At 43.9% G+C, this 19,648-nt stretch overlaps 1 protein-coding gene across 5 annotated transcripts in view; it reads left to right on the top strand.

The window, feature by feature from the left end:
• Positions 1-19,648, top strand: part of KIF1B (kinesin family member 1B) — a 1,137,443-nt gene that overhangs the window by 370,220 nt on the left and 747,575 nt on the right. For all 5 annotated transcript variants that reach the window (XM_078642264.1, XM_078642262.1, XM_078642263.1 and 2 more), the window contains one exon: positions 4,881-5,061. In XM_078642264.1, the coding sequence (XP_078498390.1) occupies positions 4,881-5,061 (181 nt within the window). The remainder of the gene's footprint in view (positions 1-4,880; positions 5,062-19,648) is intronic.

The raw sequence follows: 19,648 nt of genomic DNA, 5'->3' as shown, positions 1-19,648 counted from the left end.
GAATTGGAACTTGGAGACTGGATGCTGGATGCTATCATTCAACCTGCATGATGCACACTTCCACACCCCTATCCTGCAGTCACATCAGAACTACTTGCAATTTGGGGTGGTTTCTACTCCCGACCATTTTGCAATAGCTACCCTTTGGCTTGGCATAGTCTTCAGGAAGGTGATGGCAGTGGCAGCCCATCTCAGAAGGTTGGGCATCTCAATATTCCAGTATCTGAACTGTCTGATGAGTGCTGGTTTGGCAGAGGAGGTGTCGTACCATCTGTCAACAACATCCCTGCTGTTCGACCTGGGCTTTTCAATAAATGACCCCAAAATCTTACCTGCAGCCCTCCCACAGACTCCAGTTGATGGGTAGTATTGGGCACCACCCCACTGCACGACTTCCCTTCACTGAAAAGGATCATTGACATCCAGGAAATGTTCTCCTTTGTCCAGCAAGGTGTGGGAAATCTAGTCCGTGAAGGCCCCACGATTCCTAGGTCTGCTGGCTTCCTGCATTCTGAGTGGCGCAAGCACATTGGCAGTTGAGGGTCCTGCAGTGGTGCCGCAGTCCGAGGCTACAGTATAGGGGAAACTTGTAGTGATTTTCCCCAGCACTGCAGCGGAAGTGGTTTGGTGGGGGAAAAGGTGATCCTGAGCTAAGGGATGGGCTTCACTCCTTCTCCTATAGGAGCTACTAAAGTGAAGGATGCCTCCAACGTAGGGTGTAGGGGGGTGAACATCTAGAGGTTCAGGAGATCAGGGGCTTCTGGTCTCGAGAAGAACAGGTTCTTTACCTCAGCCTGTTGGAACTGTGGGTGATAATCTGACTCTCAAGGCCTTCTTCCTCCTCATCCAAGGTTGGTTTGGTCATATCATGATGGACACCACAAAAGCCAAGTGGTACATTGACAAATACTCGGAAGTAGGGTTTCCCCTCCTTTGTCTGGAACCCTTGAGACTGTAGTCATGGCCACACTTGAATGAATGTGGCTCATCACAATATCACCTAGCGGGTCTCTGAATGTCAGAGCCGGCAGTCTGAGCAAAGGCTATCTTGCCAACCACAAGTGGCATCTTCTGCAGGAGGCAATCCAGGACATTTTAGCCCAATGAGGCACTCCTCTGGTGGGCTTATTTGCCTTTTCCGAAGATGCTGAATGGCAGCAGTTGTGCATCCTCCAGTATCAGTTGATGGGATCCTTTGGGGGACACTGTTACAGTTGAGGTGAAACTTTCAGCTACATTACACATTTCCCCCATACCCCTGATTCCTCGGGTTCTGAGGGAGATTCGCCAAGACTGGGCTGAAGTTATTCTCATAGCCCCGAATTGGCCAAGAATGGTGTGGTATCTGTAACTTCTACACTTCTCCACATGTCCTCCACTACACCCTCCATTCAGACCAGGCTGTCTCTCCCAATGAGGGGTTTGGGGGAATGGTTCTCCACGCCAGTCTCCAAAGCCTTCACCTACATGCTTAGAGATTGAGCAGGTAAATCCGAGGTTCGAGGCATGTATGCTGTAGATACACATGCTTTGCAAAAGGGCGCCATCTAGTGTTGGGCTCGGATGATTATAGTTCTTTTTGTTCCAAGTAGTTTTCTTGGGAGTCTGTGTGACTCCTCCTCTTGGTAAAACTGCGCAAGGTCATCAGTGCGATATTCAAATAGTTTTCCCGCCGACAGGTTTGGATGTACAATCTCGCACCCCGGTTTGAGTCTCCTGCGGGCTCCCTTTGGTCCGTTCTATCTCTCGACTGTATTGTCTTGATCGTTATCGTATTAACAACAAAAATCTTCTACAGTGGTTCTTACAGAGGTAACATTTTTAAAAGAAGAGGCAGAAGAAACTATACCCGTTCCTCAAATACCACTAACAAACAATAACTACTTTACCTTCCCCCACAACACCTAACACCTGTTGAGGGTCGTCTTCAACAGTTTCTTAAAAATTGGAATTCAATTACAATAGATCAAAGGGTCTTGGACATTATCCAACATGAGTATTGTCTGGAGCGCATAACAACTTCACCAAATATCCCACCACTCAAAAACAAACTATCCACACAACATCAAATCCTTCTGCAACAAGAGAAAACAGCTTTGTTGCAAAAAGGAGCAATAGAACCAGTTCCACAACAATTTCAGGGGACAGGAGTATATACACCATACTTCCTTATTTCCAAAAAAGATGGAACTTTCCGGCCCATCTTAGAAGTCAGACCACAGAATAATTATATAATATCAGAACATTTCCATATGGTCATTCTACAAGAGATCATTCCTCCATTACAAAAAGGGGACTTTCATGGCAACCTTCGATATAAAGGATGCCTATTTTCATTTACCAATTCATCCTGTACACAGGAAGTATTGAAGATTCCAATTTCTAAGAAACCATTATCACTCCATGGTTCCCCCCCTTTGGCATTACCTCTGCACCAAGAGTATTCACAAAATGTCTGGCAGTGGTGGCAGCACATCTGCGCAGAGAAAATATTCATATCTTCCCTTAGCTAGACGACAGGTTAATCAAAGCTAACTCATGTAACCATAGCAAACAAAACACTCAAGAGACCCTAAATTTACCACATCAACGGGGTTTACCATCAACCTACAAAAATCTAATTTGCAACCAGCAGCTACCCAGTCATATCTAGGGGCAATGCTCAACATCACTGACAGAATACACAGCATAATAACATTAATTTACAGTTTCAAACATGAACTCACATTACTGCCAAAACATTTCTCAGACTTCTGGCATGATGGCATCTTTCATTTACATAGTCCCACATGCCATACTAAATATGAGACCACTACAGCAATGTCTCTCACTACAATAGACTCCATAACTGGGTCAACTTCACGATCCGGTGTTGGTAAACAGCCACACATATCACTCTCTGCAATGGTGGAATCCACACAATCTATCCAGGGGGTGGCTATTTCAGGACCCATTTCTCCAACTAGTTCTAACAATATATGCTTTCCACATAGGTTGGGGATCACATCTCTACAGCCTTATTATTCATGGAGTGTGGATCTCCAAATAGAAACATCTCCATATCTGTCACCTAGAGCTGCAAGCTGTTCATCTTGCACTGAAAGCCTTTCTAATTCACCTACAGCACAAAGTTGTCCTAATACGAACGGACAATGTAACATCTATATATTATTTACCAAAACCTGGGGGGGACACACTCTCCAATTATCTCAATTAGCACAAACTGCTAGCAGAACATCTCCCAGGGACAAGCAATCAAATTGCGGACTCTCTAAGCAGAATGCAACAAGACCACAAATTGGAGATTCACCCTAGTGTGCTTCAACCATACTGTCAAGAGGGGTATTCCAGAAATAACAACAAAAGAAAACGTGAAATGCCCATACTTCGCAAGCAGATATAAACACCATCAATCCAAGGGCAATGCTCTATGGATAAATTGTTCAAGGATATTTGCATACTTTTTCCTCCTCTCCCACAACTTCCATTAGAGGTCAGGACACTCTACAACCATGGTTTCCAACACTCATGGAGATGTCTCTAGTTCCACATGAGAAGCTTCACCTCAACCCGGACCTTCTCACACAAAACCATGGGACAGAAATAGGCTTTCCCATCAGTTAATGAAACACTTTTTTGTAGATGTATTTATTTTAGGACACATCTCATCCTTGTCTTTATGATTGAGTCTGGTTTGCCTATGCATCTTTTCCCATCTGCACATGCCTGAATTTTTGTTATATTGAAGAGTATAGCTCAAAGCTTATCAGTCTGTCCTCCTTTTCTACTTAAGTCAGAACTTTTCCCATTGAAGTGGGAAAGGAATATTGGCTACCTAACCAACTGAGTGCTGGCATCTCAAAAGAATTGTTAAGGAGCTATGTGTTTTGGCTCTTCACTTTTAATTCATTCTCATTCATCAATAAGGGATTTCTCCAACACGTTTTCGTGGCAGGACACCATTGCCTTCTATAAATGTGTGTTGAGATTTTCCATTGCGATAATTAAGGAAAGAGCAGAGTGGAACACCAAACACTCTTTCTCCTTCTGTCTCCCTCTCTTCTTCTCTCCCTCCATTTCTCTCCCTCAATGATCATTTCCAAATCGCTTCATTTTCCAGAGTATATGGGCAAAGCTCGTTCTTGCCATATTGCTTCTATTCTTTACTGTCTTCCTCTGCCATAGGAAGGGATGAAATTAAAATATTGTTCTAGCTTTATTACTATTTATGAAGATGTTATAATAGCGAAGCAAAAAATAATTGACACAAACTCTATTAATATCTTCATTAAGTTAAAAAAAAGGTTTAAAATAATAACCTTCCTGAGAATGCCATACAAATTCAAGAAGGCTTCACATCTTTCAGTAGACCATCAAGATAAACTGAAGGGAGTAACTGTCACAGTGAATCCTACTGTTTGTGTGGCATGATTCAATTGTGGTAGGTCGTTTGCTGGGGTAAGAGATGCAAAACATTTTTTCCTTTGTGTGAGTCTGTATACTATGGAAATCATTTGTTTTCATATTTTAAAAATAAGTGTTTTGGAAATGAGAACGACTTGTGTTTGTAATGAGCATTTTTATTTTTAATTGTTTTTTCAATTACTGTTCTTAAACAGTGCTATTAAAAGATTACATTTGCAAGAATCCATGGATCCCACAGGTGGGCATGGCTGTTACAGATAACTATATACTTCTTAGGTGGTAGTGCTACTTCTGTAGGACATCATAGGTAATATGAATGTAATTGAAGAGGCAAAAGCAATGAATTTCCCAAGCTGCTTGGATCATACCCTGTATAGACAAGGCTCCACTGGTAATTTGGCAGTTTGTGTTCTATGTTTTAAATACAATTCTTTTAATTTTTCCTTTCTGATTAGGAAACCGTATCATCATGGGGAAAAATCATGTGTTTCGATTTAACCACCCTGAGCAGGCTCGAGCAGAGCGCGAGAAGACTCCATCAGCCGAAACACCTTCTGAGCCTGTGGATTGGACCTTCGCTCAGAGGGAATTGTTAGAAAAACAGGGCATCGATATGAAGCAGGAGATGGAGAAAAGGTAAAATCTCCAACGTAGCTGAATGCAGTCCTTGAAATGCACAGGATCATTTTGCATGGTTTGCTGCAAACTGTGGGCCAAGTGGCAGCTTGCCATTGTTTCTTCTCATTTTGTAGGACAAGATGCATGACATGTAGATTTTTGATAAATATGTGGAGTTGGCTTGTCATTCTTCAGCCTACACTGTAATAGAGTATGGAGCAGCAGCCCATGGGAGAAGAACCAGTTACACTATATAAAATCTTAACAACCACCAGGGTAGAAGTCAGTGAAGGTTTAATATCCTTAAATGCAGTGGTGTAAAGAGACGGGTTTACCATATATCCTCCAGTAGTGAGGCATAACACTGGCTTTGAAGTGTGAATCCTTTTCTGGATTCACATGCTGTGCATCATTCCGCCATCTAGTGGTTTGGTCCAGAATTGTTTTTTGTTTGTTTTTATTTTCTTGTTTTGGTCGCTGTCGACCACCATTTGGTGCCAGGTACGTCCCCTGTGTGACGTCAGACGGTATCCTGCATGTTGACGTGCGTGGTGGCCAGCTTCAGATTCTTTTTTCCGCCGCTGGGTCTGGAAGCAAGACAGGAAGCTCTGAAAAAAGTTTGCGTTTTCCTGACAAAAACTTCAAGAAAAGGAACATAGTCATCGAAATATCAACGAATAAACAACGAACAACGATGCCATAGTCTTAGACAGAAGCAGAGAGGCCATTTCAACACCAGAGAACCACTCCGGCCCACAAATGGTGATGAGGTAGGGGCCATGGAGAAGACCCCTTTTAAATTCTGCCCAAATTGCCACATCAAATATGCACAATGAGATCCACACACCGTGTGCAATCTCTGCCTGCCCAAGGATCACAGGACAAAGACTGTGAGGCCTGTGCTGCGTTCCTGCCGAAGAATCTCAGGATGCGTCAAAACCAGAGTCTGGTTCACTACACCACAATGTCGAAGTCGACGAAGAAATCTTCCATGAAGGACATGGGTTTCTCTAGCGATGAAGAGTAGCATGCAGCTCCAGCAGAATTGACACACGAAGGATCGGACGTCGAAATTCTAGAAAAACGCAGAAAAGAGCCACACAGAAAAGAAGGCGAAGGAGTCGAAAAAGAAGACGGAGTAGGTAAGACATAAAGATCCGTCTGAACCAAAGGGCCACAAACCAAAAACACCCAAGGCAGCCCCGACGCCAAGCATAGGCGATCGAACGTCAGCCGCGATCAAAAGAACCCCACGGAACCCATCCAAAGGTTACCGAAGACCAGAGATCGCACAAGGCTCCAAAGCCAAGGATTGACAACGAACCCGCAAATAAGGGTGCGACGCCAAAAACTAACAGACGCCAAAAAGAAAAGGAAGTCCCCGGCCTCCATCGCCGAAAGAGCCCTCAAAGCCCTCGAAGTCATTCTGGATCTTCACTCCCTCAACAAATTTAAAAAATGTTTTCCTTCCTGATGTTAATGCTTAAAGAAATCCTTCAACTCCTTTCTGCGGGGGTATCACATGGCCACCCTCGACCTCCAGGACGCGTATTTCCATTTACCGATTCTACCCAGACACAGAAAGTTCTTGAGGTTCAGAGTGGCTGGCGGGGACTTCCAGTTCAAAGTCATTCCTTTCAGACTATGTTCCGCGCCCCATGTTTTTACCAAGGTTCTAGCACCGGTGGCCGCACACCTTCGTCTGGAAGGGATCCAAATCTTTCCATATCTAGACAACTGCCTTATCAAGGGCGAATTCTTTCACAGTCGCAAGTGGCCACATTCAGAGATGCTTGTCCCTCATCCAATCTCTGGGCCTCTCCATCAATCTCGACAAGTCTCATCTCGTCCCATCGCAAAGAAAGACGTTCTTTGGAGTCACGTTAGACACTCAACTGACACAAGCATTTGTCTCAAACGAAAGGCAACAAAAAATTAGCAGACTTGCCCACCTGTTGCGATTAAAAAGGTGCGTTTCAGTCCGGCAGTTAAAGTGGTTTCTGGGGATGATTTCTTCCTGCATTCCTTTAGTCTCCAACTGCCATCTCAGAATGAGAACCATACAAGAAGAGCTCAACGACCAATGGTTGCAGGTTTCAGGGTCCTTCGACAATCTCATTCGCAACATTCCCCAGATGCTAAAAGCCTTACTCTGGTAGACTTGCAAAAGGAACGTGGAAAAAGGGTGCGCATTCCTAGTGGAAGCTCCAAGTTTCACCATCGATGCATCCCTTGAGGAGTGGGGAGCATGCCTTCAAGGGCTGACGGTCAGCGGCAAGTGGAACGTCCAGCAGCGGACGTGGCATATCAACCTTCTAGAATTGCTGGCCATCTTTCTGGCCCTAAAATCTTTTCGCACCATCATCCTGGGTGCATCCGTATTAATCCGGACGGACAACCCAACAAGTATGCACTACTTGAACAAGGTCTGCCTGCTCTCTCAACAAGCCCAACAAATTTGGGACTGGGCGATACGACACAAGATCAGCTTGTCAGTGATAATGTTCCGGCAGTTTCCAATGTCCTGGCGGATTCCCTCAGCAGATCAACAGTATCCAATCACGAGTGGGAGCTACATCAACCAACGATGGATCAAATTTTTCAGGAGTGGGGTCGTCCCGATCTAGACCTGTTTGCGACCAGTCAGAACCACAAATGCCCATTCTCTTCAAGTTGGCTTCCCCACAAGGGGTCACACGGCAATGCGTTTTTGGTGAATTGGTCACAGATCTATGCTGACACCTTTCCTCCGATACTGTTGGTTCCCAGGGTTCTCCGGAAAATGAAGAGAGCCTTGTCGCCTAATTCTCATTGCTCCCAGGCGGCCTCGCCAGTTCTGGTTCACCGAACTCCTCCTTCTCTCAGAATGCGATCCCATTCAGTTTCCACCAATACCGAACTTTCTGTCCATCCAGAACGGACAGATCTGCCATCCGGACCCTGCATCTCTGAGATTAGCGGCCTTGCGCCTGAGCACCTTGAATTCGCTCATTTGAACATTCCTGCAGACTGTAAGGAAGTCTTAGCCAATGCTCGAGGGTCTTCCACTATTAAGATGTACATGCTTAAATGGAAAAGATTTTGCATGTGGTGTCAAACTGCCAATATTCATCCAATCCATGCAAAACTGGAGCAGATTCTACCATTCTTTTTGCAATTGGCACGATCAGGCCTTTCCCATTCTACTCTGAAGGTATTTTTAGCGCTATTTCAAGATATCGACAAGATGGTTCCAACTCTCTTTACTCAGCTAGGATCATTCAACAGTTCTTCAAAGGATTGTTTCGGATGTTTCCTCCTATTCGCCGTCCACCTCCATCCTGGCATCTTAACGTGGTGCTTGCACAGCTTATGCGACACCCTTTTGAACCTATTCATAGAGTGAATTTGAAGTTTCTGTCATAGAAAGTGTCTCTGCTGTTAGCTTTAACATCAGCTAGGAGGGTCAGTGACCTTCAAGCCTTCACTATTGATCCGCCTTTCCTTCAATTCACTTCAAACTCGGTAGTGCTAAGCACTAACCCTCGTTTTATGCCTAAAGTACCTTCGGACTTCCATCTAAACAAACCAATAATTTTAAAGACTTTCTTTCCTAATCCTCAATCACCTGCGGAAAGGACTTTACATACCCTTGACATCAAGAGATGTCTTAAATTCTATTTACAATGGACTTCTTCAGTCCGTAAATCTGACCAGCTATTTGTGGTCTATAGAAGGATACTCCAGGGACACCCAATATCCTAACAGACCATAGCTCATTGGATTTCTGCTGCAATTTGTTTCTGTCATCAGCAAGCAGGAAGACCATTACAAACCACTCCAAGAGCACATTCTACTAGAGCAATCTCCTCCTCTACTGCTCTTTTTGCTGGTGTGCCTCTTCATCAAATCTGCAGAGCTGCAACATGGTCCACCAGGCACACTTTTACCAAGCACTACTGTTTGGAAGCTGCCAGTCATGCAGATACGCCTGTGGGACAAGCGGTTCTCCGTAATCTTTTTAAATAAGGTGAGCCTCTGTTCTTCCCTCCTCCTCTTTACTGTTTCTCAGATACATATCCGCTATGCTTATTATTTATATAAACATTGATATATATATATATATATATCATATATATATATATATATATATATACACATATTATGGAACTTCTATGTATGTTACTGCATAATGTCTCTTGTACATATGATTATGTTACACATTGAATCTTACGAGCATTATTTGGATGTACTGCTTTCTACTCTGATTCAGGCATGTCAATCTATGAAAGATACCCCAATACTGGAGAAGAACAATAGTTATTTACCTGTAATCTGTGGTTCTCCAGTATTGGTATCTTTCATAGATTCAAATGCAAGCCACCCACCTCCCCTCAGAGGCTCACTTATGCTCTTTCCACTTTGGTTTTCTCTTGTGCGAGAAAATCTGAGAGCCTGAGCCTCCGAGGAGAACATTCTGGAGGGTGCTATCGCCTGATTGGCTGCAGTTTGGACTGTATATAATGACTTGAACAAGTCATAAATGTGGAACTTTTTTTCCTTGTAGTTTCTGGCTACTTTACTTCCTGGTTCTATGTTACCTACGTTATGGTTATGATGTGCATAATTATTGCTTTTTATGTACCGTGGGACTCCCACTCCGACGACGGGGAATGATTCAGGCATGTGAATCTATAAAAAAGATAATACTGGTGAACCACAGATTACAGGTAAGTAACTATTGTTCTTATCCATCACATGGAAAGGCAGACCAATTCTAACCAACAATATGTCTTCGGTGCGTCAGATAGCCTCCCTGCTAGGGTCGATGGCATCCTGCATTTTTCTGGTTCCCAATGCCAGGCTGAGAATGCGTCCTCTACAGCAGGATCTGGAGGATAAATGGGTTCAGCTGACATCTTGCTGGGAAGACTAAATATTTCTGTCTCACGCAGCCGGAGCATCCATCCCGTGGTGGATGAAGGACAACCTGAGAGTAGTGGTTCCGTTCCATCAAACTCCTCCTTCTCAGACTCTGATCAGACGCATCCCTAGAAGGATGCGGGGCTCACATGGGGTTTCTCCAGATGCAAGGCCTATGGTACTTGAAAGAGTAATTGTACCACATAAACATGTTGAAGCTAATCGCTCTCAAGGCTTTCCTCCCTTCGATTCAGACGAGTTCCATCCTAGCACAGACTGACAATACCACCACCATGTACTACCTGAACAAACGGGGGAACTCGCTCGAGGACACTCTTTGGAAGTTCAGACCCTTTGGCACTGGCTCCTGGCGAGGAATCTATCCATCACAGTGGTTCACCTGCGGGGAGAGCAGAATTCTCAAGCCGATGCTCTCACCCGACACTTCGAGGACCAGCAGGGTTGGGTTCTCAATGACAAGGTGGTCGAAGACATTTTCCAGGCTTGGGGTCGTCCAAGAATAGATCTGTTTGCGGACAACAAAAACACAAAATGCAGAGACTTCGCCTCAAGGTACTACCGGCCAGGATCGAAGGGCACTGCCCTTTTGATCGACTGGTCAGGGGCATTTGTGTACGCCTTTCCACCCCTTCTTCTCTTCCCGAAGGTGGTGACCAAGCTCTCACACTCGGACACTACAATAATCCTGATTGCTCCGAACTGGCCGAAGCAGTGGTGGTACCAGGACCTTCTGCATTTGTCACTATGCCCACACAAGAGGCTGCCGTGCAGACCGGATCTACTGTACAAGATGAACGGGAGGATCCATCACCCCAACTTTCCGTCAGTGAACTTGGCAGCATTGTTTCTGAGGTCCTCCAGTATGGCCATTTAGGCCTTCCACAGGACTGCATGGCCATATTGAAAGAAGCGAGGAGACCCTCCACAAGACACTCATATGCTTGTAAATTGAAGCGTTTTTATGTATGGTACGTACAAAATGATTGTAATCACACCAAGGGGCAGGAGGAAGTAATTTTGATATATCTGCTTCATTTAGCCGATGCAGGCTTGAAATTTTCTTCCATTAAGGTGCACCTAGCTGCCATTACTGCATACAGGCGCTCCCCTTCTCAACCCTCGTTTTTCTAGCTACAGGTAGTGAAGAACTTCCTACAGGGTCTCAAGAAAGTCTACCCACCAGTCTGACCTCCTTCACCACCTTGGGAGCTGAACTTGTTACTATCACAATTGATGGGTCCACCCTTTGAGCCTATCCTCAAAGCAACCTTACAACACCTTACGTGGAAGGTAGCTTTCCTAGTGGCCATCACCTCAGCTCATAGGGTGACTGAGATATAAGCTCTCTGTTCAAAAGAACCCTACACGGTCTTACACCTCAATAGAGTGTTCCTCAGAACACATCCTTCCTTCCTTCCGATGGTGGTGTCCGATTTTCATGCAAATCAAACCATTTCTCTTCCGACGTTTTTTCCTAATCCCTCCACTCTAGCTGAGAGAGCGCTACATTCATTAGACCTGAAAAGGGTTTTGAAGTTTTATCTTGACAGGTCGAAGTCATTGAGAAAGTCTGATCACCTATTTATTAATTATGGTTCGATCAGGACAGGTTTTCCAGCATCAAAGCAGTCCATCTCCAGGTGAAAAGTCTCTTACATCAAATTGGCGTACCGGTTAGCACAGAAGCCTCTTTTTACTGCTCCCAAAGCTCATTCCACGACTGCTTTTCCGAATAATGTACCGCTAGCCGAGATCTGTAAAGCAGCCACTTGGGGAGATCAGTGCATACATTTACAAGACACTGCTGTCTGGACTCAGATACTAGAGCTGACACCCAAGTAGGCTCTGTTCAACAGATGATTTTTCGGTTGTTCTTAATTGGGTCACTTTGTTTCTCATTTGCCTGCAGGTGGATGATGGGCTTGCTATTCTATTCAGTGTTTGACTATTGATGAGGATCCCCTGGAAGAGAAGGGTACGCTACTTACCTGTAATCCTAGTTCTCTTCCAGGGGTATCCTCATCAGTCATAAGCAACCCACCTGCCTCCCCAGGCAAATGAGATTATTTTATTATTAAATGTTATCTTGGTGCCCTGAGCTTCAGGGTTACGCAAAGGACAACTGGCCTAGCTGTCACCCCTCTGGCATGATGGGAAGCTAGGGGTCATTGATGCATTAAAGGCATGGTGCCAGTTTTATGTGAAAATGCTTTCATTTTCTGGTATTTATTTACAATGCAGCCTGTAGGCTAAACATGTCTGCTTTTTTTGCAGTTTTCTTCATGAGGTTTACTCATTAAAAACAGAGTTCAAGTGCTATTTGCCCTCATGTGTTTTTACAAATATATTATGTATTTTTTGGAAAAGCAGTGTGTGTTTTATTACATTGTTTAACATATACATATATATATATATATCCTACTGGCGGTCGCCGGTTGGTAGTTATAATTTGGACCTAGTTACAATAGGAAAATGGCAACATTCTATTCCCAATAACTTTGGCATCGATTGACGAATCTTCGCGAATTTTTCAAAACTAATTCTTTATCAGCTCGTCAAGGGGGGGCTGAGAAAAAAGGGGGTCGCAAAACGTGTTTTTTCAATGTTAATTACCATAGGAAACTTTAAACAAGGCTACAGGTTGAACGGGTGAATGCATTTACCCCAAATTTGGCAGGGAGAAGGGTATTGGTCTAGAAAGCACGCTTTTGTTTATTTGGTGTAAATCCATTCAGTAGTTTTTCAGAAATATCGAAATGTAGAGATATCGATATTTGGAAATTGTGCCTTCTGATTGGCTGAGGCGTTACGAGCACGAGCTTGCTGCTGATTGGGTGCGCGCGGTTGCAACTAGGAAGTGAGGACCGCCATTTTGTGATTCCATTGAAGCAAATAAGGGGGAAAAAAGGGAGAAAAAGTGGGAAAGAGAAGGGTAGGAGAGCTGTGACGTTTGTAGGGTGGTTAGGGTGTGCTATAGAGGAAATGTGAAGCAAAGTATTTACCCCTACTGGTGTGAAAGTGCTGTTTTGCCCACTGTGAGATGGTGCTGAGGTGAGGTGCCGGTACACTCTGGGATAAAACCGTGCACTAAACTGTGAGCTGAGTGGGTTGTTGTATACTGGCAGAACCGAAGTATTTACCCTTACCGGTGTGAAAGTGCTGTTTTGTCTAGAGTGAGATGGTACAGAGGTGAGGTACCGCTAAACTCTGGGATGAAACCGTGCGTCTAAACTGTGAGCGGAGTGCTGTAAAGTGATGTGCTCTGGGCGGTGTAGCATGCTGGCTGCTGTAGAAGATCTGTGCAGGTGGTGTTAGTATGCTTTTAGAGTATAGCAGGAGTGGGAAGCAAAGTACTCCGTGGTACCGGTATGAAGGCTCTGGGATGAAACTGAGTGCAAGTTGTGAGTTTATTGTTGTGAAGTGATATGCTGTGGGCGCTGTAGGATACTGGCCGCTGTAGCATACCTGTGTAAGTAGTGTTAGTGTGCGTTTATTCTATTCCCGGAGTGGGAAACTAAGTACTCATCCCTATTGGTCTGAAGAGTCGAATGTAGTGTTTTAGGAAGCAGGAATAAAGGAATAATCGTGAAGAATATAATGCAGAATGTTGCAATGCCAGAGAAGGAAAATGGTAAAATGAGTTGTCTAAGAAATTGGTTGTGTGTAATAAAGGGATGGAGTTTGAAAATTATATAGAAAGTGTCTTGAAGTGCCATAATTGGACCCACTGGTGCAAGAGCTAGGGTATCCAGCTGATGCAAAGTTGAACCACTTCTGCTGTATTCAAACGTAAGCTCCTGCATCGGTGAATTGTATATTACATGTTACAGTTGCATGTGAAATAAACAATAGCTATTACACTTGAATGACTCTACATTCTATAAGGAAAATAAAGGTAGGATACGATTACCACAGGTGTCATTTAAGAAAAGTAAGAAATAAAAAAGAAATTGCAAAATGTAATCATCAAACTTTTTAGGTACCTTGGCAGTGTTTTTTTGTAACAGAAAATTATCAACAGTAGAATAGTTAGCAATCTGTTGTACAGTAGATTCAATGTGGTGCGTGTCAGAATTGGTACTAGTTCTACCCACATTGGAACTTTGAAGATGAATACAAACATTGCACTTCTGAGAAGCACATTCGGTACTTTTGTAGTCAAACCCTACATTATTGTCTTAAGCTGTTTCAAAAAAAACATTCTTGTGTAGAGAGCTAAGGCATCGAGCTGAGACAAATTCCAACCCCTTCTGCTGTAGTCAAATCGAAGCTCCTGCATCAATGAATTGCACATTATATGTTACAGTTCTATGTGCCCGACACAATAGCTATTAGACATGAATAAATAAATTGTATAATGAAAAAGGTAGGATATGATTACCACACTGTGCCAACCAGTTCCTAAACAAAGTCGTCTTTTTACATTTTTATCGTGAGGTTCTGAGCAGGAGCTGACTTAGAGTACAATTGTGTGAAAGGGCTTTGGCCTAGATGTAGGTAATTTTATTTTACCACTTCTTAAATACCGAATTTTACCGATTCGGTATTTAAGAAGTGGTAAAATAGAGGGGGGGGGATGTAGGTATTACAGATTCGGTAAATACCGAATCGTTAAGATTCAGTATTTACCGATTCGGTAAATACCAATTCGGTAATGCCCATTGATTCCTATGGGCATTGAAGCCCATAGGAATCAATGGGCATTACCGAATCAGTATTTACAGATTCGGTAAATACCGATTCCAGCAAGGGTGCAGGGGGTGTCACTTTGACACCCTCTAGCACCCCAAATACAGGCATGTGTGCCATGTGGCACACAGACATGCCCTAAGGGCATGTCTGTCTGTCACATGGCATAAGTGTGCATGCACACATGTTCAAGCACACCAGGATTCGGTATTTTACCACCCAATTGGATGGTAAAATACCGAATCTGATAGGCCTTTGGAACTCAGAAGAGTCCCACCTACATCTAGAAGTTTCCGAATCGGTAAAAATACTGAATCGGTAACGGCCGAAATCGGCCGTTACCGGCCGGTAAATGGCCACCTACATCTGGCCCTTTGTGAATAACAGGCAGGCAGAGAGGCGTGTGCACAAAGGATAGACGTGGTTTCTAAATGGGTGTCTGGTTTAGGTTAATTGAGGAAGTAAATAGTGTATTTGCATAGGCCATACATCACGGATTCCTGGTTAGAGTGGAGACGTAAGGTGCAATAATAAAGATAGAGTTCAAATGTCTGAGTATACTTAGAAAGTTATTATATCAAAGTAGTAGGATTGAAGTGTATTATAAAAAAATGGAAAGGAAAAAGTAAAAAAAGATGGAAAAAAATGCATTCAAGAATAACGTGAGTTTCTTACAAGTCTTAGTGATATCAGTCCAGAAGTTAAGCGGCTTGAGATGCGAAATGTTCCAAGAGACTATTGTTGCCATCGTGTGAGAAAAGCGAAGCGATCCAATTCATATCCTCGAAGGGACAGTAATGTTCTTTGAATGTTGGAGCGGTAATTTGAATGGGCAGGCAATCTGCGATGTTGTGAAAGGTCGCACGTTACAGGAGATCTTTCGCGGCTGCGCAGAAACCCCATTCCGCTGCGATTTTTTTTTTTTTTTTTTTTTTTTTTTTTTGCATTGCATTCGCCATTGCTCCACTGCCAGAACACTCACAAACATGGTTTTTAAGGTACTCCATTACCTGTTGGATATCTGGAGTGATTGTTGAGATGTTGGCAAGGCATAGATCCATTTGCCAGTTGAGTGGGCAAGTTTTGCAACAAAACGCGATGGTTGTACACATATTGCATAAGTGTAGATAAATGTTATGTTGTAACTAGCTCCGATAATAGAGGCAGGTAGCTGAAAAGTTTTTCAGTTTTTTTACAGTATTGATGTAGCTTGGCGTAGAGGCGTATTCTGTCGGACATAGTTGTTACCATAGAGAGTGTAGCCATTTCTAGAAGTAGAATTAGTAGTAGGATGGCCGCAAAGAGGGGGACAATTATGGGCACTGTTCCTGTTATTTCAGAGATGATCGAATGAATGTCAGAATGTAGTCTGGTATTAAAAGAAGAACAGTTTGAAAGCGTGTTAGAAGGCTGTAGGAGACAGTGTTAAAGTGTGCCAGACCTTGAGTCCGACAAGTGTTGAAAATTGTGTAACAATTCACAAAGTGTAATTGGCAGTTTGTATTTAAGAGTCCCCTAGATTCATCAAAGTCCCCTTTTGCAAGTCTGTAATAGCGATTATTAAGGAATCGCTATTACAGACTAGCAAAACGGGATTCATGTAAAAATTGTAATTTTTATTGCGATTCCTACAGCTTCCTTATTTGCGATTAGCTTGCGATTAGCTAATTGCTAATCGCAAATAAGGAATAACTCCCCATTCATCCCTATGAATGGGAAGACATATCAATGTGCGAATCGCTATTAGCGATTCGCATTTTGAGTTTGCGATTTCAAGGCTGCAGGGGTGTCCAAAGGACACCCTGTTGCACCCCTGAAATGACATTGTACACAGGTGATGCGCACACACATGTCCAAAGGACATGTGTGTGTGTAACATACAACTTAGAAAAATGCACTTAAGTGCATTTTTATAAGTTTCCGCTATTTACCACGAGGTTTGACTTCGCGGTAAATAGTGGCCCAAATTTGCGAATTCGCAATTTTTAAATGTTTCATGAATTGCATTTAAGGAATCTCAGATAGAGATTCCTTAAATGCAATTCCTCACACAATTGCGAATTCTATAATAGCGATTTTTGCATTTGGGATGATGAATCCCAAATGCAAAAATTGCGCTCGCAAAGGGCCAGATTCTCAGAATCTGGCCCTTTGCGAGCCGATTTTAGTTTCATGAATCTGGCCGAGTGTGTTTTATTTGAAGTTCGTGGTATCTGCAGTTGATAAATTTCTTTTGCTGAAGTGAGGGAGACTTCTGTTCTGAACAAAGATGCTTTTAGTTTGGTTTGTTTCTTGAAATGTGTTTTCAAACTAGGAATTGAAGGCCAAGTGAAGTTTGGGAGTTAGTTTGTGTGGGTGGGAACAGATATTGCCACAGGAAGTTACTGTGTTTGAAACAGTAAGGACATGCAGTATGCCAGCTCACATTCAGTAGGAGTGCATGTTATTGAGAAGCAGATAACTGTTACAAAAATGTGTGAATGTTGGTGTGATTGTGGGAGTTGGTGTCCTTTTAAGAAAGGACGCAAGATTTGGGCCTGTAAGCTTAGAAGCGCCGTGTAGTTCAAAATTCTTGGATAGTAATGAATGCCTGCCATTGTGATCGCACTATTCATCTGTGAGAAAAACGTCTTTATGCTCTTTAAGACAGCGATATGTAAATGGGATAAACCACTGCTCGTGAATAAAAGCGCTACCTTATATAATGACATTCAACATGACAAACGTGCATGTAGCAGACACAATGACTCTACATACTGGGGAACCGTGGCTAGACATGTATACAAGCTAAACATGGCATGTAACTCTGCCTCACAATGCAGAATGCAGGGAGAGATGGGAGCAAAGTATGTGCGAAGGTGTGGAGAAGTGTGGCTCAATGGTTCAAGCGGCAGACTCTGATGCAGAGGTCTAGCCCAGGACCAGGGTTCAATTCCCCGCCTCGGCGGGTCTTGGGCTCAAAATTCCACGGACCTGATAATTCTCGCCTCGGTGTCTATTCCAATCATGGAGTCCCACTCTGCAACTCTGGCCAATAGCTTGCTTAATATCCACAACGGCCCCCACAACGCTAAGGATGCCTGGCCTCCACCTTGGGGGTGCCCAGGAGTGGACACCTCACAGGGAAAGCCAGGATGGGTTCCACAGCGGTATTCGTACAAGCGCCTTGAGACCCTTGCGGGTGAGTAGTGCGCTATACAAGTATCAATTTACATTTACATTTTAATTATCGATTATAAAAGTATATAATGCAAAGTTTTGAGGGGATGTGCCAGACAGAGTTGAGTATGCAGAGCTCAGACATGTACATGTCAACATACACTGATGGTCTATTGAGTGAAGTGAACAGTGGACGCAACCATGATAGTACAGTCTGTAGGGAAGATTACGGAAAGGTAGCATGTACGCCCCCCCCCCCCCCAATGTTTAGGGAAGTTGGCTGGCTCAGCGTACGCAAGGCTAGCGTAGGTGTATGAATAAAAGGCACGTTTCTCTGGGTGTGGTTCTCTTCTGTATTGGCTAACTTGTCTGCCACGTCTGCTCAGCTTACACCTCCACGAGGCTGACTCTGTGAGTGAAGGTGGGTGCATGAATAATGCTCTCAGCGTGCTGGTATCTAGAAAGCGTCATGGCTGCTGCGATGTGTATATGATCTACAGTTCACCTTTTGACACCGCCGTATGTGGAAGAGGGCCCACCACGTGCCGATTGAAGCTCCTGGCTCGAGGTGTGCGAGTTCGGGAGGCTCCTGAGATTAACGCTGGCTACCGCGACACAGGCACACAGCGCCCAGCCTGAGGCCCAGGAGCGTGGAGTGCTCTATATACTACTAACACAGTAGTCCGACAGGTACCGACAGTGGAACGGTGTTTTTGATACCATAGTGGGCGATGCTAGAACTGTATCTGAGAGTGGGGATGAAGGTACTCCCTTTGACCAGGTGCAACCAACTCTAGGTCCGAACAGTGGAACGGTGTCTTGATCCCACAATGGACAATGTCTGATATTACCTGCAGCTTGCTTTTCACAGAACTCCCTCCGTTGAGGTGCATCACACTCTGTGCTTCTGTAGTTAACTGCTGTACAGGATTATTGGGCTTTGTTGACTGTAGTCGCTGGACTATAGCGCGGTACAGCAGGGCCGAACAATTAAAAGGGGTCTTGATTCTATGATTGAGGATGTCAGAAGATAAAGTCTGTGATGATTTCTATGTACCCACTCCGATCAGGTGCAACCAACTCTAGGTCGGAACAGTGGAACGGTGTATTGATCCCACAGTGGACTATGTTAGAACTGCATCTGAGAGTGGAGATGGAGGTACTGCCTTCGACCAGCTGCAACCAACTCTAGGTTCCAACAGTGGAACAGTGTCATGATTCCACATGGGAAGATGTCCGATATTACATTCTGCTTGATTTTTACAGAACTCCTTCCGTTGAGGTGGATTAGACTCTGTGCTTCTGTAGTTAACTGATGCACATGATTATTAGGCTTGGTTTATTGCAGTTGTTTGAGTACACAGCGGTACAGTAGGTTCGAACAGAGAAACAAGGTCTTAATTCTATGATTGAGGATGTCAGAAGTTAGTGTGTGATGATTTTTGTGTATAGCTTCTGATGAGGCTCAACCAACTCTAGGTACCAACAGTGGAATGGTGTCGAGCTCTCAATGGACGATGTTAGAACTGGATCTGAGAGTGGAGATGAAGGTACTCTCCGAGTAGGTGTAAGAAACTCTAGGCTCCAACAGTGGAACAGTGTCTTGATCACACAATGGACGATGTCTGATATTACCTGTTGCTGGTTCTTCACAGAACTCCCTCTGTTGAGGTGCGTCAGATTCTGTGCTTCTCTGGTTAAGTGCTGCACATGGGTATTGGGCTTAGTTGATTGGTATCGCTGGAATACACCGCGGTACAGCAGGTCCAAACAGTGAAATGGGCTCTTAATTATATGATTGAGGATGTTAGAAGTTAAAGTTTGTGATGATTTC

This window comes from Lissotriton helveticus, chromosome 5_1, assembly GCF_964261635.1.
Source record: "Lissotriton helveticus chromosome 5_1, aLisHel1.1, whole genome shotgun sequence".
Classification (NCBI taxonomy): Eukaryota; Metazoa; Chordata; class Amphibia; order Caudata; family Salamandridae; genus Lissotriton; species Lissotriton helveticus.
Note: the sequence above shows the minus strand (reverse complement) of the source record. Positions and strands in the feature narration are given on the sequence as shown.